Below are 24,685 nucleotides of genomic sequence, written 5' to 3' on the forward strand. Positions count from 1 at the left end.
CTCATCCCTTCCCCCTCCCCATCCTCTCTCCCCCCTCCCCCCCTTTCCTGGTGTGCCCTCCCCCTCCCCCCCCCCGCCCTTCCATGATCCCGGGGTCCCCCACGGCCCCCCATGGGCCCCCACCCGGACCCCTCCTCATCCCTGCCCCCTCCCCATCCTCTCTCCCCCCTCCCCCCCTTCCTCGGGTGCCCTCCCCCCCCCCCCCCGCCCCTCCATGATCCCGGGGTCCCCCATGGCCCCCCGCCGGGACCCCTCTTCATCCCTTCCCCCTCCCCCATCCTCTCTCCCCCCTCCCCCCTTTCCTCGGGTGTCCTCCCCACCCCCACCCCCGCCCCTCCATGATCCCGGGGTCCCCATCCTCCCATGTGCCCCCGGCCCGGACCCCTCCTCATCCCTTCCCCCCCTCTCTTAGTGTCTCCCCCCCCGTCCGTGATCCCGGGGTCCCCCTCCGCCCCCCCGGCCCCCCATGACCCCCCTCCGGGTCCCCGAGGGGCTCCGGGCATCCGTCCGCGGCTCCGGGGGGCGCGTCGGGGGGGGGGGGGGGGGGACGGACGGAGGGAGAGGAGGAGGGGGGAGTCGGGTTTCAGCGGGCCGGGCGGGCGGGGCCGCCGGAGGACGGGCCCACGGACCGCGGAGACGCGGGGGGACTGACCGGGGACGGTGGAGACGCCGAAAGGCTGACCCACGGACCGGGGACACGCGGGGGGACCGACCCACGGACGGTGGGGACGCGGAAGGACTGACCCACGGACCGCGGAGTCGCGGGTGGACTGACCGTGGGACGGTGGAGACGCGGAAAGACTGACCCACGGACCGCGGAGTCGCGGGTGGACTGACCCGCGGACCGTGGACACGCGGAAGGACTGACCCACGGACTGTGGAGACGCGGAAAGACTGACCCACGGACCGTGGACACGCGGAAAGACTGACCCACGGACCGAGGAGTCGCGGGTGGACTGACCAGGGACGGTGGAGACGCGGAAAGACTGACCCACGGACCGAGGAGACGAGGACAGGCTGACCGAGGGACGGTAGAGACGCGGGTGGACGGGCCGAGGGACGGTGGAGACGCGGGTGGATGGACCGAGGGACGGTGGAGACGTGGAAAGGCTGACCAGGGGCAGTGGAGACGCGGAAGGACTGACCCAAGGACGGTGGAGACGCGGAAAGGCTGACCAGGGGCCGTGGAGACGCGGAAGGACTGACCCACGGACCGCGGAGTCGCGGGTGGACGGACCGCGGGACGGTGGCGACGCGGATGGATGGACCGAGGGACCGCGGACACGCGCACGGACTGACCGAGGGACGGTAGGGACGCGGACGGACTGACCGAGGGACCGTGGAGACGCGGGCAGACTGCCCCACGGACCGTGGACACGCGGACGGACGGACCAAGGGACGGTGGAGAGGCGTCCGGGAGGACAGCGCGGAGGAGGAGGAGGAGGAGGAGGAGGAGGAGGAGGAGGAGGTGATGCGCTCCGGTCCGGTCCCCTCGGGAGCGGATAGCGGATCCCGGACCCCCCGAGGCCCCGGTTGAACCAGGCCAGGTCAGTACGGGGGCCGCGGACCCCAAGGTCGCCCCTCCTCGTCTCCCCCACTGCCCCCAGGAGACCCCCAGCCCGGGGACCCCATTCCCCGGGACCCGGACCTTTTTGTTCCTCGGGACAGACAATGGGGGGCGGGGGGCGGAGGGGGGCGAGGGCCAGGGGAGGATGAGTGAAAGTGGCTGGGTGGGTGCCAGGGAGACTCTGGGCCAGCGTGTAGCTTTGGGTGTGAGTGGAAAAAGGGGGGAGTGTGTCAGGGACTTTGTGTGTAAACGGCTGTGTTTGTGAGTGTAACAGTGTGCATCTATATATCAGGTTGGGTGTAAGTGTGCATTGGTCTCAAATGAGCGTGCATGCGGGGTGGGGGGTAGGTTGGTGAAATGGCAAAAGAGAGAAAGTCACAGAGAGACACAGGTCCACAGAAAGGGGAAGAGAAAGAAGCCGGAAAAGAAGAGAACGAGGCAAGGAGAGCCAGGGAGATGGGGAGGCCGAGAGTCGAGGAGAAAGGAAAGATGGGAGGGTCAGAGACCATCAGTCTGTCAATCCATCGGTCCGTAGCGCATGTCCTGGGGGGAATCTGAGCCAGAGACAGATACAGAAGCAGAGGTAAAGGCAGAGACGGGGGGTGGAAGCAGAGACAGAGATGTTGGCAGAGACAATAACAATAATAATTTTGGTTTTTGTTAAGTGCTTACTATGTGCCAAGCACTGTTCTAAGCGCTGGGGGAGATACAAGGTAATCAGGTTGTCCCACATAACGATGGCATTTTTATTAAGTGCTTACTATGTGCCAAGCACTGTTCTAAGCGCTGGGGGAGATGCAAGGTGACCAGGTTGTCCCACATAACGATGGCATTTTTATTAAGTGCTTACTATGTGCCAAGCAGTGTTCTAAGCGCTGGGGAAGATACAAGGTAATCAGGTTGTCCCACAACATGATGGCATTTTTATTAAGCGCTTACTATGTGCAAAGCACTGCTTTAAGCGCTGGAGAGGTTACAAGGTGATCATGTTGTCCCACGGGGGGCTCACAGTCTTAATCCCCATTTTACAGATGAGGTAACTGAGGCACAGAGAAGCTGAGTGACTTGCCCAAAGTCACACAGCTGACAATTGGCGGAGCAGGGGTTTGAACCCATGACCCCTGCCTCCAAAGCCCGGGCTCTTTCCACTGAGCCACGCTGCTTCACATGGGGCTCACAGTGTTAATCTCCATTTTCCAGATGAGGTAACTGAGGCACAGAGAAGTTAAGTAACTCGTCCAAAGTCACATAGCTGGTGGAGCTGGAATTAGAACCCACGACCTCTGACTCCCACGCCCGGGCTCTTTCCACTGAGCCACGCTGCTTCTCTAGTTAGAGATGTAATTAGATCTGATTAGAGATGTAATCAGAGGCAGAGATGGAGACGGGCAGAGACAGAGGCGGGGATGGAGACAGGAGGAGATCGAGACAGAGAGTGTAGAGGAGCATTGCTTGTGCTGGGGATGCTCTCTTTGGGCGGCCAAACGCACCAGGGGTGGAGGTGGGGGTGTCCCAGGGTGGAGGGTGGGTGGAGGTGGGTCACAGGTGTGGCTCTGTGATTTGGGGGTGAAGGGAGGCCGCGGGTAAGCAGGAAGGCCACCAAAGACCTGTGTAGATTCATTCATTCATTCAATCGTATTTATTGAGCGCTTACTGTGTGCAGAGCACTGGACTAAGCACCTGGGAAGTACAAGTCGGCAACATATAGAGACGGTCCCTACCCAACAACGGGCTCACAGTCTAGAAGGGGGAGACAGACAACAAAACAAAACCAGTGGACAGGTGTCAAGACGTCAGAACAAATAGAATTAAAGCTAAATACACATCCTTAACAAAATAAATAGAATAGTAAATATGTGCAAGTAAAATAGAGTAATAAATCTGTACAAACATATATACAGGTGCTGTGGGGAGGGGAAGGAAGGAGGGCGGGGGGGCTGGGGAGGAGGAGAGGAAAAAGGGGGCTCAGTCTGGGAAGACCTCTTGGAGGAGGTGAGCTCTCAGTAGGGATTGAAGGGAAGAAGAGAGCTAGCTTGGCGGAGGGGCAGAGGGAGGGCATTCCAGGCCAGGGGGAAGACGAGGGCTGGGGGTCGATGGCGGGACAGGCGAGAACGAGGTACAGTGAGGAGGTGAGCGGCAGAGAAGCGGAGATGGACTGAGTGGTGCAAAGAGTGCTCAGTGAGTGGCAAAGCTAGTGCTCAGTAAGTGCTCAGTGGGTGGCACAGCGAGAGTGCTCAGTAAGTGCTCATTGAGTGGCGCAGTGACCAGGGCCCACTGCCTGCCCTCTCCCCCCCAACTCTTGGGGTTGGGCCCTGAGTTATCCTCGTCACGGGATGCAGACAGACAGCACTGGCAGGAGATGGCCATGCTAGCCCCCAAACTACAGCAACCCAATGATAATAATAATAATAATAATAATAATTGGCATTTGTTAAGCACTTACTACGTGCAAAGCACTGTTCTAAGCGCTGGGGAGAATACAGGGTGATCAGGTTGTCCCACGTGGGGCTCACAGTCTTAATTCTCGTTTTACAGATGAGGTCACTGAGGCCCAGAGAAGTTAAGTGACTTGCCCAAGATCACACAGCAGACATGTGGTGGAGTCGGAATTTGAACCCATGACCTCTGACTCCAAAGCCCGGGCTCTTTCCACTGAGCCACGCTGCTTCTCTAGTAGCGACCCAAGTAGCGACTGCCAAGAACCAAGGGTCACCTCTCCCTAAAGACTTGGGGGTTTGTAGCTGCCTAGAAAACCCCTGCCTCTCCTCCACACACGCCCGCACTAACACCCATACACATACAAGCTGCACAATCACAAATGCCACTATTATTAAATACCTACAGAACCATAGACGGAAATCTTCGGGCAGGCAGATATGCATGCATACGTGGGCGCGTGTGCACACACACACATCGACAAGCACTGTCACACAGACACACCCACATAGATGTATAACAAACACACAGGCAGACACAATTTAGAAAACTGAAACACCGGTAATAGTTCAAAGAGAAAGAAGACCCCCAGAGAGTGATCAAGACAGAGAAGATGACAGTCCAGACACTCACGTTAGAAGACACTCACACACCCCCTATCATCTGTCTGGCCTCCCCCATTTTTAGCTCCCCCGTCTGCTCTGGACCACTGAATCAGTGTCTCCCAGGTGTTCCCTGCCTTTGACCAAGCTAAATAATAATAATAATAATAATAATGGCATTTATTAAGCGCTTACTATGTGCAAAGCACTCTTCTAAGCGCTGGGGAGGTTACAAGATGATCAGGTTGGGGGGCTTACAGTCTTAATTCCCATTTTACAGATGAGGTAACTGAGGCTCAGAGAATCAATCAATCAATCGTATTTATTGAGCGCTTACTATGTGCAAAGCACTGTACTAAGCGCTTGGGAAGTACAAGTTGGCAACACTTCACAGAGAAGTGAAGTGACTAGCCCAAAGTCACATAGCTGACAATTGGCGGAGCCAGGATTTGAACCCATGACCTCTGATTCCAGAGCCCAGGCTCTTTCCACTGAGCCACACTGCTTCTCATTCCCTCCAGGAGCCAGTCTGTCAGCCAGTCAGTCAGTTGTATTTATTGAGTGCTTACTGTGTGCAGAGAAGTGTAACAATAAACAGAGATATTCCCTACCCTCAACGAGTTTTCTCTCTGATCTCCCATCCTCGTGTCTCTCTCCACTCCAATCCATACTTCATGCTGCTGCCCGGATTATCTTTGTCCAGAAACGCTCTGGGCATATCACTCCCCTCCTCAAAAATCTCCAGTGGCTACCAATCAATCTGTGCATCAGGCAGAAACTCCTCACCTTGGGCTTCAAGGCTGTCCATCCCCTCGCCCCCTCCTACCTCACCTCCCTTCTCTCCTTCTCCAGCCCAGTCCGCACCCTCCGCTCCTCCACCGCTGATCTCCTCACCGTACCTCGCTCTCGCCTGTCCGGCCATCGACCCCCGGCCCACGTCATCCCCCGGGCCTGGAATGCCCCCAATCCCTCTGCCCATCCGCCAAGCTAGCTCTCTTCCTCCCTTCAAGGCCCTGCTGAGAGCTCACCTCCTCCAGGAGGCCTTCCCAGACTGAGCCCCTTCATTCCTCTCCCCCTCGTCCCCCTCTCCATCCCCCCCATCTTACCTCCTTCCCTTCCCCACAGCACCTGTATATATGTATATATGTTTGGACATATTTTTTTTACTCTATTTATTTATTCATTTTATTTGTACATAGCTATTCTATTTATTTTATTTTGTTAGTATGTTTGGTTTTGTTCTCTGTCTCCCCCTTTTAGACTGTGAGCCCACTGTTGGGTAGGGACTGTCTCTATATGTTGCCAATTTGTACTTCCCAAGCGCTTAGTACAGTGCTCTGCACATAGTAAGCGCTCAATAAATACGATTGATGATGATGATGATGATGATGATGATGATGAGTTTACAGTTCAGGAGCTACCCAGGCCCTCCCTTGCCTCAGCAGACCAATCCCTTTGCTGCTCTCCTTGCTAACCAGGTTTGGGGTCTCAAGGGCCAGAGCCCCCAGCTTGCCTGCTTCTCCTGTCCCCACCCTTCTTTCCACCTCATGGCTAGCTGATCCCCCTCTGACCGATTGTGACTGTGACCTATTCCCTTGGAGACAGGAATCAGCCACGATTGACCCTTCAGCTCCATGGAGCTGCTTTCACTGAGGGGACACCAGGGTTCAGTGTCACCCTTGGACCTCCCCTGTCAGTCACCTGGATGCTGAGACCCTAGTACAGCGTTTGGCACATAGTAAGCGCTTAATGAATATCATAAAGAAATGGAGAGAGAGGGGAGGGATTCAGAAAGACAGAGAGAAAGAGTCAGAAACAGTGGGGCAGAGAGAGCACATGGGGTCAGCCCGTTGTTGGGTAGGGACCGTCTCTATATGTTGCCGATTTGTACTTCCCAAGCGCTTAGTACAGTGCTCTGCACACAGTAAGCGCTCAATAAATACGATTGAATGAATGAGAAAATGGGATTCTGGGTGAGAACAAAACCCTCAGAGATCCATAAGGGCAAGATGGTCAGAGTGATGATGATGATAATGGCATCTGTTAAGCGCTTACTATGAGAAAAGCACCATTCTAAGTGCTGGGGAGGATACAGGGTGGTCGGATTGTCCCACGTGGGGCTCACAGTCTTCATCCCCATTTTCCAGATGAGGGAACTGAGGCACAGAGAAGTTAAGTGACTCACCCAAAGTCACACACCTGACAATTGGCAGAGCCGGGATTTGAACCCATGACCTCTGACTCCCAAGCTTGAGCTTTTTCCACCGAGCCACGCCGCTTCTCTACGAGTGGACCTCGTACCAAGCCTGAGTCCGCAGGGTAACTCTAGTGAGAAAGTTGCTCACCTTGGAGTAGGGGGCGAGGGTGGAAGGGGCGGGGGGGATGACAGGAGCCTGGCAAGGAGAGGCTGCTGGGTCTTGGTCGGAGGGATGGTTAGAAGAAGACAGAGCCCAAATCAGGAAAGGGTCAGAGGGGCAGAAGCTGGGAGAAAAGAAGTCTAAGGGTAGGAAGCACAGTTAACGCCCACTGAGTGGAGACCTGTGGCCGTCAATTCCCTCCCTGTGGCCAGGATGGACCCTGGCCCCTTTTCCCCATAATCGCCCGCACCGCTTTCTTCTCAAGCGTTTGGGTCAGAATTAGACTGGGAAGTGATCCCCCTTATCGGGCAGGGGGGAGAGGGTCCAACCTAGTCTGGCTCCCCAGACCCGAGTGTCCCGAAGGGACTGAACGGCCCAATATCCGAGCCTCCGTTCCTTGAGACTGGTGTCCCCCAGACCCAACACGGACCCAGCCTCCCTGCAGGTTTCGGGACCAGCCGGTGGTTGGTTTGAGGGTCAACCAGACCCCAGTCCAGGCCCCAGGAGAGTCCGTCCACATCTAAGCTGACCAGTTGCCCCTCCATCCTGTTACCTCCCCTTCTAACCCCTCTCCTCAGTGCTCCCAGGAGCCCTGTTACTTCCATCCTGGAGAGTGAAGACTAGAAAAGGGGTTGGGGAGAGCCGCTCTCTCCCAGGTTCTTCCTACCCAGGTCTGTGCTCCTTTGTAACTCAAGATCGTCAATAATAATAATAATGATAGCATTTATTAAGCGCTTACTATGTGCAAAGCACTGTTCTAAGAGCTGAATCAGCCCACTGGTCCGTCAACTTTCCTCAGCAAATGTCCAGACAGTGAAACCCTGAATGAGGAGCTCGTGCTTGGCTTTCAGATCCTCATCAGGCCTCGACGGCCTGCTCCCCTGGGTCTCTGGGTGACTCGTGGCTCAGTGGAAAAGAGCGCGGGCTTTGGAGTCAGAGGTCACGGGTTCAAATCCCGGCTCTGCCAGTTGTCAGCTGCGTGGCTTTGGGTGAGTCACTTAACCTCTCTGTGCCTCAGTTACCCCATCTGTAAAATGGGGGTGAGGACTGTGAGCCCCACATGGGACAACCTGATCACCTTGTAACCTCCCCAGAGCTTAGCCCACTGTTGGGTAGGGACTGGCTCTATATGTTGCCAACTTGTACTTCCCAAGCGCTTAGTACAGTGCTCTGCACACAGTAAGCACTCAATAAATACAATTGATTGCTTTGCACATAGTAAGCGCTTAATAAATGCCATTATTATTATTATTATTATTATTATTACCTGGTGCCTCGTCTGAGTATGAACCTTGAACTCCATTGACCCTCCATCCCCCTGGGCGTCCGCCAGCTCTCTCTGGGGCTGATGAATCCGGATTCCATTCCTTCAGGGGACTGCTTCCCCCAGCAGCCTCCCTGCCTGTCTGCCCCAACGTGTGGAGAAGCCCCATGGTGTAGTAGGTAGAGCATGCTCCTGGGGGGGTCGTGGGTTCTAATTCTGGCTCCGCCACTTATCTGCTGTGTGACTTTGGGCAAGTCACTTCTCTTCTCCCTGCCTCAGTTACCTCACCCGTAAAATGACGATTTAGACCGTGAGCCCTATGTGGGACAGGGACTGCATCCAACCCGATTTGCTTGTATCCATCCCAGCGCTTAGTACAGCGCCTGGCCCGTAGTGAGCGCTTAACGAATACCATAATCATTACGATGCGGAGTGTGCAATCAGACCCAAGCTGCCTCTGACATCCCCTGCCAGAGAGACCTGCAGAGCCAGGGGCAGATGGGGTGGACCTCCCTGACCATAGGGAAGTTGGTGGAAACCCAGGGAACAGGATAATGGGTTTTCCTTCCCAGGAGCAGTCCGTTTAGGAACCGCTAGCCAGGGTCAGACAGGGAGGGCAGAGACATCTCTGTCCCCGGGGGCGGGGAGGGTCTGTAGGAATCAGAGATTTTTACACCCCCCGACCCCACCCCTGACTCCCCAGTCATGCTAACCAGCTCCTCCAGCCTCGTGTGTGTTTGTGTGTGTGTGTGTCTATAAGAGGGCCAGGGGAGCTAAGCAGTGAGTGTGGAGTGGTAGTGAGTTTTCAAATCTGAAGCCCCCTGACGATGGATCACCCCCGGCCCTTCATCCCCCTGCTCCGCCCCCCCCGCCACCGACCACACTCTTTTTGACTCCCTCCTTCCCCCCCACACCAGTCTCTCCTTGCATCTTGCCCTTGGAGACCCTCCCCTTCTTGCCCCTTCTTCCTTCATTTTCTCCTCTTCTTCCCTCCTCCATCTCCCCTCTTCTGTCTCCCCCGACCCTTCCCACCCCAGCCTCTTCCCTTGGTCTCCCCAACCCTCCCTTGACTCTCACTGTCTCTCTCCCGCTACCCCCAGAGAGGTCTACGCCTTCCCCTCTGCTTTCGTCCTGTCTGGTTTGGGTGGGGGGGGCACCGGGCTCCCGCACACCCCTCCTCCTGAAGCCGCCACCACTGCTGCTGCTGATCCTTCTCCTCCTCCTCCTCCTCCACCTCCTCCTCCTTCTCCTCCTCCCAACTCCTCTTTGTCCTCGCTGGGCTGTTCCACCACTTAGCTTCACTCTCTCCTCCTCCTCTGGGCTCCGCTCTTCTGCTCTGCTCTCCCTCCTTTCCCCTCTGTGCCCCATCTCCCCTCTCCCCCTTCATCTGTCTCCTCCTTCTCCCCTCCCTCCTCTTTCTCTCTCTCTGTGTCTCCTGCTCTTTCTCTTCTCCCCGTCTTCCCTTTGTCCCATGCCCTCTCCCTGGTTGGGGCGGCCAGGCGGCAGAGAGACGAGGCCCTGGGTCCGGAATAGAGGGAGGCTGCAGTCGGGGGTCCTGGAGGCCCCTCTATGACCCCAGCCAGGTCTGACCGTCTCTAAATTCCTCTGAGTGAAGCGGGTTGGGGTCTGGGGACTGGGGACCCCCTCTCCGCCCCCTTTCATCCTGGGGGTCCAGGGAGGGAGAGGGCGGCCGTGATGGCTTGGGCTGGAACTGGGAGAAATGAGGGGCGGTGGGCTTTGTGGCCTAGTGGTGTGTGTGTGTGTATGTGTGTGTGTTTAGGGGGTGGGGGGGTGGGCTAGTGGGGAAGGGGGGTTGCTGTATAATGAGGTAACGGGCCGGCGGGGCGGGGCGGGGGGAGCGGAGTTGGATCCGGTTACAGGCCCGGGCCGATCCAGCCCGCCAGGCTCTTAATGGGAACCAGCTGTCGGGATACCGCGGAGGCCCGGATACTGCGCGGGGGGAAGGAGGCGAGGGAAGGGGAGATGAGGAATTGGGGAGGGGGGTGGAGGAAAGAGCCCAGGATGGAAGACACGAGGCTGGGGGAGGAGGCGGCGAGCAGACTTCGAGTTGGGGGCGCGGGGCCTGGAAGCGCGTGGAAAAAAAATCCGGGATGGGGAGAGAAGGGAGAGAGAAAACAGGCTCAGCACATCTGCTCCTCCGCCTTTCCCCATCTGCCCCCTTCAGCTCCCCTTCGCCGCCCCCCACTCTAAGTCGGTCCCCCTCCCCCACCTCTTCCCTTCCCCCCCACTTCCAAACCCCATTTACAACCCCCAGCGACGAATGCCCTTCCATCCACCCGTCCGTCCGTCCCCAGCCGGTATTTCCCGGGCTGCTGGACAGGCCAAGATCCGGGAGCGTGGCCGAGCCCAGCTGGCCGCCCCGGACGCCCCGTGGGACCCAGAGGTTACAGCTGCAACCGCTAGCCCGAATGACCCCTGACCCGGCCCCCACTGCCGCGCGCGCGGATGTATGTGAAAGAGTGTGTGTGTGTATTTCTGTCAGAAAGAGAGAGAAAGGGGGTTCTGTGACTGTACGCGTGGTTGTAAGGCTGTGTGGGTGTACATTAGTAACTGTGTGCATGCGGAGAGGGTGTTTTCAGTGTGCATAGGTCTGTAGTACTATGTCTGCCAGAGTGTGTGTGTGTATATGAGACGGAGAGAGAGAGAGCATCTGCAACTGTAGGCGTGGGTGTGAGGCTGTGTGGGTGTACTTTAGTGCCTGTGTGCATGCAGGGAGGGTGTTTTCAGGTCTGTAGTACTATGTCTGCATGTGTGTGTGTGTGTATATGAGAGAAAGAGAGAAAGAGAGAGAGAGAGCACGTGGGTGAGAGGCTGTGTGGGTGTACATTCATTCATTCATTCATTCAATTGTATTTATTGAGCGCTTACTGTGTGCACAGCACTGGACTAAGCGCTTGGAAGGTACAATTCAGCCACAGATAGAAACAATTCCTACCCAGCAACGGGCTCCCAGTCTAGAAGGGGCAGACCGACAAAAAACAAAACAAGTAGACAGGCATCAATGGCGTTAGTACGTTAGTGCCTGTGGGTGCTGAAAACACCAGGGAGGGTGTTTTCAGTGTGCATAGGTCTGTAGTACTATGTCGGCCAGTGTGTGTGTGCGTGTGTATATGAGATAGAGAGCGTCTGCAACTGTATGCGTGGGTGTGAGGCTGTGTGGGTGTACATTCATTCATTCAGTCATATTTATTGAGTGCTTACTATGTGCAGAGCACTGGACTAAGCACTTGGAAAGTCCACTTCGGCCACAGATAAAGACAATTCCTACCCAACAACGGGCTCCCAGTCTAGAAGGGGCAGACCGACAAAAAACAAAACAAGTACACAGGCATCAATGGCGTTAGTACGTTAGTGCCTGTGGGCGCTGAAAACACCAGGGAGGGTGTTTTCAGTGTGCGTAGGTCTGTAGTACTATTTCTGTGTGTGTTTGAGTGTGTGTTTGCGTGTGTGTGTGTTTGTGTGTGTGTGTGTCTGTGTGTGTGTTGTAGTCTGGGAGGATGAAGGTTTAGGGTCTGTGGGCTATCTGCGTGGGTGCGTCTATCCACCTGTGAGCCCGTTGTTGGGTAGGGACCGTCTCTATATGTTGCCAACTTGTACTTCCCAAGCGTTTAGTACAGTGCTCTGACACAGTAAGCGCTCAATAAATATGATTGATTGAATGAATGAATGAATGAATGAATGAATGTGTGATGGTGGGGGGAGGGCGGGGGCTGAACTTCAGCATCTGTGTGTGTCGCGGTCTCTGCCGGCATTCGGGGGCTGAGTTGGGGTTCAGGGGCTCCTTGGTTTCGGCTCAGGCCTAGAGCTGTTTCTTTAGCAGAGACCCCCACCCGTCCCCCCCACAGCTCCTCCGGGTTCCCAGCACCCCCGGGGCCAGGGTCCACAGGCCCCCGGGACCGGGTGGGTGGCCGGCTGGCCGGCCCACGATGTCCGGCCTAGCGAGACGCACTCTCTCCTGGACCCGCTGGCAGCTAGAGCCGGCTGAGGGTGGCTGGGAGATTCTCAGGATCCCTCAGCCCTCCCCTCTCCTTCCAATATCAGTCTTCCTCCCTCCTCCCATTTCAACCCTTCCCCCTCCCATATCAACCCTCCGCCCTTCCATATCAAGTCCCCAAATCAGCCCTCCTCCCTCCTACATCAACCCCCAATCCGTCCCCAATCAATCCACCTCCCTCCCTCCCATCAGTCCTTCCAAATCAACCCTCCCAAATCATCCTTTCCCCCTCCATATCAACCCTCCCCCATCCTGCATCAACCCCCCATCCCTTCCATATCAGCCCTCCCCCCTTCCGTATCACCCCAGCTCCCTCCCATATCAACCCTCCTCCCTCCCACATCAGCCCTCCCCCATTCCATATCAGGCCTCCCCCCCTTCCATATCAATCCTCCTCCCTTCCCATATCAACCCTCCTCCCTCCCCTGCCAACCATCCTCCTTCCCATAACAGCCCTCCTCCCCTCCTATATTAGGCCTTCCCCCTCCCCCATCAACCCACCTCCCTCCCATATGGACCATCCCATATCATCCCCCTCTGGTCCTCGGCCCAACTACCCCAGGCCAGCCTGGGGGCAGGGGGCTGGACCGTGGGGACAAAGGGATATCAGTTCCCCCTGCACCCCCTTGACCTCCCGCCCCGCCTTCTCCTCTCCGCCTTCCACCCAGGATCAGGAGGGGCCCAGCTGGCCGGCCATGGCGGGGACCAAGGTCCGGGCAGCCCCGACCCCGGCCCGTCAGCTGACCGTGGGAAGGCCCGGGGCCCCGACGGTTCCCCGGAGGCCGCCGCTTCCCCTGCTGCTGCTGCTGTTGCTGCCTCTCCCGGGGCCCGGTGGCCTGGCGGAGGCGGGGGTGACCCCTGGCCGGCTGGACCTGCAGATCGACGAGGAGCAGCCGGCCGGGACGCTGATCGGAGACATCAGCGCCGGACTCCCTCCGGGCACCACGGCCCACATGTACTTCATCTCGGCCCAGGAGGGCAGTGGGGTGAGTTCGGACCTGGCCATCGATGAGCACAGCGGGGCGGTCCGCACCGCCCGCGTCCTGGACCGGGAGCGGCGCGACCACTACGCCTTCATCGCCGTGACCCCCGAGGGAGTGACGGTGGAGGTCAGCGTGCGGGTCAATGATATCAACGACCACGCGCCGGCCTTCCCCCAGGCCCGCGCCACCTTGGAGGTGCCCGAGCATTCGCCACCGGGCCGTCGGTTCCCGCTGGAGCCGGCCCGCGACCTCGACGGTGGCCGGCTGGGCACGCAGGGCTATGGGCTGACCGGGGAAGGCGCGGGCGATGCCTTCCGGCTGGACACCCGGCGCAGCCCCGACGGGCAGCTCTGCCCCGAGCTGGTGGTCAGCGGCCCGCTGGACCGCGAGAACCGCTCCCACTACACGCTGGTCCTGGAGGCCTTCGACGGCGGCGCCCCACCACGCCGGGCTCAGGCCGTGCTGGACGTGGCCCTGCTGGACATCAACGACCACGCGCCGGCCTTCAACCAGAGCCGCTACCAGGCGGTGGTGTCGGAAAGCCTGGCCCCAGGCAGCCCGGTGCTGCGGGTCTTCGCCGCCGACGCGGACGAGGGCGAGAACGGGGCCGTGCTGTACGAGATCAACCGACGCCAGAGCGACGCGGACGGCTTCTTCGCCATCGACCCGCGGACGGGCCTGATCCGGCTGCAGCGCGGGCTGGACTTCGAGCAACGCAGAGTACACGAGCTCGTGGTGCAGGCCCGCGACGGTGGCCTCCACCCCGAAGTCGGCACGGCCTTCGTGTCCGTCCACGTGCGCGACTCCAACGACAACCAGCCCACCATGACCATCATCTTCCTGAGCGAGGACGGCTCGCCCCGGGTGTCCGAGGGGGCCCAGCCGGGCCAATACGTGGCCCGCATCTCCGTGTCCGACCCCGACTACGGCGAGTACGCCCACGTCAACGTCTCCCTGGAGGGCGGCGAGGGCCAGTTCGCCCTGACCACCAAGGATAGCGTCATCTACCTCATCTGCGTGGCCCGCCGGCTGGACCGCGAGGAGAGGGACTCCTACGCCCTCCGGGTCACGGCCACGGACGCCGGGTCGCCGCCGCTCAGGGCCGAGTCCGCCTTCGTCCTGCGGGTCACCGACGTCAATGACAACCCGCCGGCCTTCGACCGGCCGCTCTACCGGCCCGATCCGCTGCCCGAGGTCGTCTACCCGGGCAGCTTTGTCCTGCAGGTCACCGCCCGGGACCGCGACCAGGGCCCCAATGGCGAGGTCACCTACAGCCTGCTGCCCTCGCCGGACACCCACGCCCACTGGTTCTCCATCGACCCGGCCAGCGGTATCATCACCACCGCTGCCCCTCTGGACTATGAGCTGGACCCACAGCCCCGGCTGACGGTGCTGGCCACGGACGGCGGCCGCCCGGCCCTCTCCTCCACGGCCGTGGTCAGCGTGGCCCTGCAGGACGTCAACGACAACGAGCCCGTCTTTCAGAGGAATTTCTACAACGCCTCCCTACCCGAGAGCACCCCCGGGGGGACCTGCTTCCTCCAGGTGACCATGGGGGACCGGGACTGGGGCGGGGGGAGAGGCCAAGGGGGTCCCAGGGGACCACCGAGAAGGGTGGGCTGGGGGGGAGCTTCAGGGGAGAGGATCTAGGTTTTCCCCTTGCCAAAAGGCTGGCCCGGGCACCCCTTCCCCAGTCTGAGTTTTGGGGAACCTCCATAGTTGGGATCGGGGATTCTGTGGGGCTGCACTGGCCCAGAGAGATGGTCCAGGGCCACCGGCTGAGCCCCAGGACGCTGGAGAATCAGCATCAGCCGAGGGCCCGGGGTCTCTGGGGTCGGGAGAGCTACGGGTGGGTCGACGCTGAAGGGAGACCAACTTCCCAGGTGGGGGGCAGAGGCCCGAGCCTGAAAGTAGGTGAATGGGATCTCCGTCGAAGACTAGGCCCTGCTCTTGTCTGAATCAATCGTGTCTGGGGTGACCAGGTACTGAAGACTGCTCTGAAATAGGTCCCAAGAAGGAGAGGGGGTGAAAATCGAAACAAGAACAATAGGACACAGGCCTTGCCCTCAGGAGATTGAGAGCCAAGCGGGGGAGACAGAACATAAACACACACACACACAAACACACACACACACACACACACACACACACGCTGAGCACTAGGAGGGAAAGGGAAAAGACAGGTCCTTAATGTTCTTTAACAGGAGAGACAAGACAGACACACAAACCACAATCAGACAAGAACTATAAAACTTTAAAAGGACAAAGAACAGGACTGGAAACCCGAAATTTTACAGAGGCAGACAGAAGTTCTGGGCTAGCCGGAGATAATAATAATGACGGTATTTATTTAGCGTTTACCATGTGCCAAGCACTGTTCTAAGCACCGAGGTAGACCCAAGTTCATCAGGTTGTCCCACGTGGGGCTCATATTCATCCCCATTTTACAGATGAGGGAACTGAGGCCCAGAGACGTGAAGTGACTTGCCCAAAGTCACACAGCTGATAAGTGGCGGAGCCAGAGTTAGAACCCATGACTTCTGACTCCCAAGCCCGGGCTCTTTCCACTAAGCCACACTGACTGGGATTGATGCAGGGGAGCATAATCTAGGGAGGTTTCATGCAAGATTTTTACCCACAGTTTTGGCATTATCTTCGATTCTTTTCTGTCCTTCAACCTACATGTTGAGTCAGTCGCCAAATCCTGTCAGTTCTTCCTTCACGCCTCTAGAATCCACATCTTCCTCTCCATCCAAACTGTTACTAAGCTGCTCCAAGCACTTGTCATATTTTCCCTCAACTACTGCATCAGTCTCCTCTCTGGGCTCCCTGCTTCCAGCTTCTCCCCACTCCAGTCCACATGTCCCTCTGCTGCCTGGGGCATTTTTCTAAAAACTTGCTCTGTGCACATTTCCCCACTTCTCAAAAACCTCCAGTTGTTGCCCATCCTTCTCTGCAATAAATGGAAACTACTCCCCATTAACCTTAAGGCGCTCAGTCAGTCTTTTCCCTCCTACCTTCCTCACTCTTCTCTCACTACAACCCAGCCCACATATTTCACTCCTCTAACACCAATCTACTCACTGTGCCTCATCCTCAACTCTCTTGCCATGCTCCTGTCCTCCCTCCTGCCTGGAATTCCCTTTGTATTTGATAAACCATCCGTGTCCCCATCTTCAAAGCCCTACTAGAATCATCTTTTTATGGTATTAGTTAAGCACTTACTATGTGCCAGGCACTGTACTAAGCACTGGGGTGAATAGAAGCTAATCAGATTGGACACAGTCCATTTCCCACATGGGGTTCACCGTTCTAATCTTCATTTTACAGATGAGGTAACTGAGGCACAGAGAAGCCAGGTGACTCATCCAAGGTCACACAGCAGACAAGTGGAGGAGCCCAGATTAAAACCCAGTTCCTTCTGACTCTCAGGGCTGTGCTCTAACCAATCAGTCAATCAATCAATCGTATTTATTGAGCACTTACTGTGTGCAGAGCACTGTACTAAGCACTTGGGAAGTACAAGTTGGCAACATATAGAGACAGTCCCTACCCAACAGTGGGCTCACAGTCTAAAAGGGGGAGACAGAGAACAAAACCAAACATACTAACAAAATAAAATAAATAGAATAGATATGTACAAGTAAAATAAATGAATAAATAAATAAATAGAGTAATAAATATGTACAAACATATATACATATATACAGGTAACCACTAGCCCACGCTGCTTCTTCGGGAAGCCTATCCTGACTAACCTGTTGGCTCGCCACTCAATTCCCCTTCCTCTCGGCATCACTTACGAATTTGGATCCAAACCCACAAAACGCTTCGTTATTCACCCCACCCTCACAGTATTTACGTACACATCTTTATATTCTTGACTTCCTCTGTCCGAATTTATGTTACCGTCTTCTCCCCGACTAAGTGGTAATCTCACTGAGGGCAATATCGTGTTTATCAGCTCTACTGCCCTCTCAATAAATGCCATTGATTGATTGGACTTCTAGGCAAGCTTCGAAATAGGGAGAGAGCTCCAAAATGACTCCGAGGTTAGACTGTTAGGGTGGTAGATGGTGCTTTTGGCTGAGATTCATTTGTTCATTCATTCATTCATTCATTCAGTCGTATTGATTGAGCGCTTACTGTGTGCAGAGCACTGTACTAAGCGCTTGGAAAGCAGTGTGCAGAACACTGTACTAAGTGCTTGGAAAGTACAATTTGGCAATAAATAGAGACAATCCCTACCCAACAATAGCCTGAGATGGAGAGTTTAGAAAGAGAGAAGGACCGTGAAAGCAGGACAGGCATACTTTTTTATGGTATCTGTTGAGTGCTTACTATGTGTCAAACACTCTTCTAAGCGCTGGGGTAGAGTGCTCTGCACACAGTAAGCGCTCAATAAATATGATTGAATGAATGAATGCAAGCTAATCAGGTTGGACACAGTCCCCGTCCCACATGGGGCTCACATTTTAATCCCCATTTTACACAGCGGCATAGAGAAGTGAAGTGACTTGCCCAAAGTCACACAGGAGAGAAGTGGTAAAGACAGGATTAGAACCCAGGTCCCTCTGACTCCTAGGCCCTTGCTCTAGCCACTAGGCCATGCCGAAGTGGCAGGAAATGCTCGCGGAAGAGATGGTCAGAAGTCTCTTCATGCTGTGAAGCAGCGTGGCTCAATGGAAAGAGGCCGGGCTTTGGAGACAGAGGTCATGGGTTCAAATCCCGGCTCCGCCAATTGTCAGCTGTGTGACCTTGGGCAAGTCACTTCACTTCTCTGGGCCTCAGTTACCTCATCTGTAAAATGGGAATTAAGACTGTGAGCCCCCCGTGGGACAACCTGATCACCTTGTAACCTCCCCAGCGCTTCGAACAGTGCTTTGCACATAATAAGTGCTTAATAAATGCCATTATTATTATTATTATTATTATTATTATTAAGTCAAGGCTGGGCAGGGAGATTGGAGAGTGACCTGCCCAATGGTGACCTCTTTGAGATGAAGATGAGCAAAGAACCCCAGAATGGACCCTTGAGGGACGGATGCTCAGAGCCTAGAAGTGAGGTACCAGGACAGGAGCCAGAAAAAGTGGGGGCACAGAGGAAGGAAGAAAACTGAGGGAAACTGAGGAGAGTGTCTGTGGGTAGGGAACGTGTCTGCCAACATTGTGGAACTGTGTTCTTCCAAGCGCTTAGTACGGTGCTCTGCACGTAGCAAGCACTCAATAAATACCATTGATGATGATGATGATGATGGTGCAGAGGGGACAAAAAAGTTTAGCCTAGGGCGAAAAGCAACCTGGTTCAAGGCTCAGGAGACCCTGCTTCTATTCGCAGCTGTTTCATGTCTGCTGCGTGACCTTGGGCAAGACACTTAACTTCCCTGGGTCTGTTTCCTTTTGGGTAAAAGCACAGTGAAAAGAGAAAAATCCCAGTTCTAAAGGGTTGAAGGGAGAGGTGGCAGAGAGGAAATAGAGACAGCAAATGAGGGAAGACCGCATTCTTGAGCTTAGACGTAAAAGGGAGGCTAATTGGAAGTTAGCTCGAGAGAGCGGTGGGAACAAAAGCTTGGGGTTTTTTTTGTTTTGTTTTGTTTTGTTTTGTTTTTACCGCGTGGAGGTAATCCAGGATAAGTCAAACACCCAGACAATCCCCATCCTTCTGGACAGAGAGTAAGGACAGGAATGAGTTGAGAGAAAGAAATGGATCACAGATGGTATTGGTGTTTGGAGACTGGAGGGCCCAGCTCTCAGGGAGGGAGAGCTTCCTGGAGGAGGTGGCTTTGAGTTGTGCTGTAAAAGAGGAAAAGGAAGCAGTCTCTGGACTAAAGAGAGCGTCATCCTGATGCTCCTTTGTGAGTGTCCCCACAAAAATGCAGTTTGCCTGAGTCAGAAAGGGAAAACTGGTGGAGAGAAGAGGGTGAGAATCAGCGTGGCTTAGCCGATAGAGCACAGGCCTGGGAGTCGGAAGGACCTGAGTTTTAATCCCGGCTCCACCATCGGTCTGCTGTGTGACCTTGGAAAAGTCATTTCATTTCTCGGTACCTCAGTTACCTCGTCTGTTATTTGAGGGATTAAGACTGTGAGCCCCATTCGGCACAGGGACTGTGTCCAGCCCAATTATCTTGTATCTACTCCAGCGCTCAGCACAGTGCCCACTTACCGAGTACCACTAAAAAAAGAGGGTTGGCCTGAAGAGCCCCCAGGAGGGCTGGGAAGGTGGGCTCCAGCCTGGAGTCCCTGGAGTCAATCTCCTCACCCTTGCAGCCCCTGCAGCCGATCCCACCAAGGCTGGCTCTTAGTCAGAGGACCGGGTGGTAGGTTCTTCTCTGACTTTGAAGATGAAGGATCTGCCCGAGATTTCCTCAGGCCCCTGGTTTCTCTCAGTTCCAACCTGCTGGGACTGCCACTGGGGCAGCTGGAAGATGGATCGGGCCCTGCTCCGCTCCCTCAGGCAACTCCACATTGGGCTGGGTAGTCCCCACTCTGCTCCAAACAGGCATCTCAGATCCTGGCCAGGACATCTCCACTCTGCCCCAACAAGCATTTCCTCCACCCTGACTCCCACCACTCTTCTACCACCCCTCTGCCAGCACTGTCAACACACAGACTAGTCATTCATTCATTCAGTTATTGTTATTATTAATAAAAATAGTAATAATATTTGTTAAGTGCTTACTATGTGCCAGACACTGTACTAAGCACTGGGATGGATACAAGCAAATTGGGTTGGACACAATTCCTATCCCACTTGGGGCTCGCATTGAGCACTTACTTACAGTGTGCAAAGTACTGTACTAAACGCTTGGGAGGGTACAATATAACAATAAACAGAGACATTCCCTGCCCACAATGAACTTAGCCCCGGTGAGCCCATCCAGCCACCATCAACATCATCATCATCATCATCAATCGTATTTATTGAGCGCTTACTGTGTGCAGAGCACTGTACTAAGCACTTGGGAAGTACAAGTTGGCAACATATAGAGACAGTCCCTACCCAACAGTGGGCTCACAGTCTAACACCAGAAAGGGAAGGGATAAACAGAGTCCATGGTGTAAAGCAAGTGAACCCTATTTCCTAAAAAGCTGCTTGGTCTAACGGAAACAACACAGGAATGAGAGTCAGGAGACCTGTCAATCAGTGGTATTTACTGAGCATACACTGTGGCCTTGGGCAAGTCAATTCATTTCTCTGTGCCTCAGTTTCCTCATCTGGAAAATGGAGAGGAAATAAATACCTGTTCTCTCATTCCCTTAGACTGGGGACCATGTTGAGCAGGGACTGGGTCTGATCTGATTATCTTGCGTCTACCACATTACTTGGCATATAGGGTTGAACAAATTCCACAAGGATTATTGGACAGGGAACGTGTCTACCAGCTCTGTTCAATTATACTCTCCCAAGCACTTAGTGCAGTGCTCTGCACCAGTAAGTGCTCAATTAATACCACTGATTTATTGGTACTGTCCTTCTGCTTATCCATTCCTTCACTGACTAATAGGTTAGTCAGGACAGTCTTCCTGGAGGAGAGGGGCTTGGATGGGATGATGAGAAGGTTTGAGTAGCAAGAGAAGAGGATGGTGACTGGGCAATTCAGGAGGAACAGAGAGGAGAGAGGCAGGACTAAACTTTAAATTCTCCAGAGCTGCTGATCCAGCTCTAGAGCATAGCCTGGAGCTAGTTTGGGACTGATATCAATAATAATAATAATAATAATAATAATAATAATAATAATAATAATAGTCTTTGTTAAGCACTTATTATGAGTCGGGCACTGTACTACGTACAGGGTGGCTGCAAGCAAATCAGGTTAGACACAGTCCCTATCCCACACGGGGCTCAAGACAGTGAGGTAACTGAGGCACAGAGAAGTGAAGTGATTTGTCCAAAGTCGCACAGTGGACTGGTGGCAGAACCGGGATTAGAACTCATGATCTTGTGGCTCCCGGGCCTGTGCTGTAGCCAATATGCCATGTGACAAGATGTTGAGGACCAGGGAGGGGTCAGGGGAAGGGGGAGACTGGGAGGAGAAAAAGGTTGAGGGGACCAAAAGAGCCAGGGGGAGAGAAATCAGTGGGGTGGTTGGTGCAGAGATCTCTAACCAGCAAGAGAAGTTGATCAATCCATCAATCAAGACTGCAAGCTTGTTGAGGGCAGGAAACATGTCTACCAACTATTTTGTACTCTCCCAAGCACTTAGTATAGTGCTCTGCACACAGTGAGTGCTCAATAAATATGACTAACTGTTCCCTGCCCATAACAAGCTTACAGTCTAGAACGTAAGACCGACATTAATATAAATAAAAAATGTATGTTAGAGAATTTAAAGATATGTACATAAGTGTTGTGGGGAGAATAATAATAATAATGGCATTTGTTAAGCACTTACTATGTGCCAAGCACTGTTTTAAGCGCTGGGGTAGATACAAGGTCATCAGGTTGTCCCATGTGGGGCTCACAGTCTTCATCCCCATTTTACAGATGAGGTAACTGAGGTACCTAGAAGTGAAGTGACTGGTCCAAGGTCACACAGCAGATGAGTGGCGGAGCCGGGGTTAGAACCCATGATCTCTTGACTCCCAAGCCAGGGGTCTTGCCACTAAGCCACGTTGCTTCTCAATGGGATGGAGGAGGGGTGAATATCAAATATCCAATGTCCAAAATGACTTTATAGAGCGCAAAGCTAGGCCCTCTAGACTATAAGCTCATGGTGGGCAGGGAACGGGTCTGTTTACTGTTATATTGTACTCTCCCAAACACTTAGAACAGTGCTCTGTGCACAGTAAGCGCTCAATGAATACGGTTGAATGAATGAATAATAATGATGGCATTTGTTAAGCACTTACTATGTGCAAAGCACTGTTCTAAGCGCTGAGGGGATACAAGGTGATCAGGTTGTCCCACGTGCGGCTCACAGTCGTAATCCCCATTTTACAGATGAGGTAACTGAGGCTCAGAGAAGTGAAGTGACTTGCCCAGTCACAAAGCTGACAAGTGGCGGAGCTGGGATTCATTCATTCAATCATACTTATTGAGCACTTACTGTGTGCAGAGCACTCTACTAAGCTCTTGGGCAGTCCAAGTTGGCAACATATAGAGACGGTCAATCAATCAATCAATCGTATTTATTGAGTGCTTACTGTGTGCAGAGCACTGTACTAAGCGCTTGGGAAGTCCAAGTTGGCAACATATAGAGATGGTCCCTACCTAACAGCGGGCTCACAGTCTAGAAGGGGGAGACAGACAACAAAACAAAACATATTAACAAAATAAAATAAATAGAATAAATATGTACAAAATAAAATAAATAAATAGAGTAGTGAATACGTGCAAACATATATAGATATATACAGGTGCTGCGGGGAGGGGAAGGAGGTAAGGCAGGGGGGATGGAGGGGGGGAGAAGGGGGAGAGGAAGGAGGGGGCTCAGTCTGGGAAGGCCTCCTAGGGATTAGAACCCATGACCTCTGGCTCCCAAGCCCGGGCTCTTTCCACTGAGCCACGCCGTCTGGCATGTAGGAAGCTGGGGAAGGGAGCTAATAGGCGACCATGAGGAGGGACTTATCTTTGGCAATGGAGACCCCCGGCAGTGCAACGGGGAGCCCGGCAAGGAAGAGAAGGGGCTGGAGGAGAGACTGTGGCAGCAGCTTTAGGACGGTTATCGCAGGAGGGGTGGGGAGGCCCAGCCTTTGCCTCTCTGGTTGGCGTGGGTCCAGCTGAGTAGCTGGTTTGTAGAGAAAAGGAGCAGGCCATAAGCCAGACATGGGGGGGCCGGCCAGATCTGGCAACGGGGACAGGAGGACAAGAGAGCAGAGATGGAGCAGCCAGGGATGGAGGCTTAGACCGCCGGCAGCCTCCTCCCAATCCACCCAGCTCCTTCCAGCTGGACGGAAGCTGGCTAGGCCGGAGTAGGAACTGGGGCCCTCGTCTGTCCAGACCCTTGCAGGTGGGAGGCTGGGGGGGTCCCAGAGAGGGAGAGGGAGACGGAGGCCTGATCCGATCTACTCCACCCCATCTCCAGCTAGGCGGGAGGCTCGGGCCTCCTCCTCCTCCCCATTCCCACCCCTCTTCCTCTCCTGGCCAGACGGAGACCGGACACAGAGTCTGGCAGTTTCGGAGGGGGATCTCCCAGGGGTGGGGGCGGCTGGAATCAGCGCTCACAGCTGTCTGGGTGACGCGCTTTCTCTCTCCCGGAAAAAGCAGGATGGAAGAAAGAGAGCGGGAGGAATGGGGAGGCGGACTGCTTGCCAATCATCAATAGAACGGTGCTTGGCACATAGTAAGCGCTTAACAAATAACATAACTGTGTGCAGAGCGCTGGACTAGGCGTTCCTCAGGACAGGCAGCCAAGAGGCCCCACCACCCCCAGTCCCGGGTCCCCAAGGTCCCAGGGCCGGGTCAGGACCACGGGGTTTCCCTTCTCCATCTCTGCACTCCCCCAGATTAACAGGGAACAAATTCTCCCCTCTTCCTTTCCCTGTGTCAGCCAGAGGACCCTGGAGACCCAGCCTCCCAGCCCGATGGAGGCTCACAAAGGCCCTCTCTGCCCCCCATTTCTGGTCTCCTGGGTGCTTTCGTTCATTCATTCATTCATTCAGTCGTATTTATTGAGTGCTTACTGTGTGCAGAGCACTGTACTAAGCACTTGGGAAGTACAATTCTCCACCCTCCCCTTCCCCTCTTCACTGGCTCCAAATGTTGGGGCTCCCGGAGGGGCCAACTTCCATTTCACCACCCTGGGACAAGGGAAATGTAGCCCCCAACTGATTCCACATGACATCAAGCTGCAGGCAGCATGCTAAATGATGTCATTCCGTTACCCTGGACATATGCACATATGACCATAAACACACCGATGTCATACAGATTCCTTCAGAACCTCTGACCCAGAGTATTTCTTCATGGGGACCTCAACCCTTCCACCCCCGTGCTCTCAAGCTGCCAGGTTTCCTGTCAACTCACTTGATTTTGGGTGCTTCCCCCCACTGCCCTCCTGCTAATAATAATAATTATTATTATGGTATTTGTTAAGTGCTTACTACGTGCCAAGCACCGTTCTAAGTGCTGGGATAGATACAAGGTAATTAGGTTGCCCCCCGTGGGGCTCACAGTCTTCATCCCCATTTTACAGATGAAGTAACTGAGGCACAGAGAAGTTCCAGTGCTTAGAACAGTGCCCAGCGCTTGGAACAGTGCTTGGCACATAGTAAGTGCTTAATAATAATAATAACAATATTGTTATTTTATTAATCACTTAGTATGTGCAAAGCACTGTTCTAAGCGCTGGGGAGGTTACAAGGTGATCAGGTTGACCCACGGGGGGCTCACAGTCTTAATTGCCATTTTACAGATGAGGTAACTGAGGCCCAGAAAAGTTAAGTGACTTGCCCAAAGTCACACAGCTGGAAATGGGCAGAGTTGGGATTTGAACCCATGGCCTCCGACTCCAAAGCCCGG

General features: G+C 54.7%; 1 protein-coding gene across 1 annotated transcript in view; it reads left to right on the top strand.

Annotated features, from left to right (window-relative positions):
- Nucleotides 1-1,487: 1,487 nt before the first annotated feature.
- The window catches only part of DCHS1 (dachsous cadherin-related 1), a 67,968-nt gene continuing 44,770 nt past the window's right edge, over nt 1,488-24,685 (top strand). The window contains 2 exon segments of the mRNA XM_038739846.1: nt 1,488-1,547; nt 12,910-14,769. Coding sequence (XP_038595774.1) covers nt 12,937-14,769 — 1,833 coding nt within the window. The 5' untranslated portion in view covers nt 1,488-1,547; nt 12,910-12,936.

Source organism: Tachyglossus aculeatus, chromosome 2 (genome assembly GCF_015852505.1).
Source record: "Tachyglossus aculeatus isolate mTacAcu1 chromosome 2, mTacAcu1.pri, whole genome shotgun sequence".
Taxonomy (NCBI): Eukaryota; Metazoa; Chordata; class Mammalia; order Monotremata; family Tachyglossidae; genus Tachyglossus; species Tachyglossus aculeatus.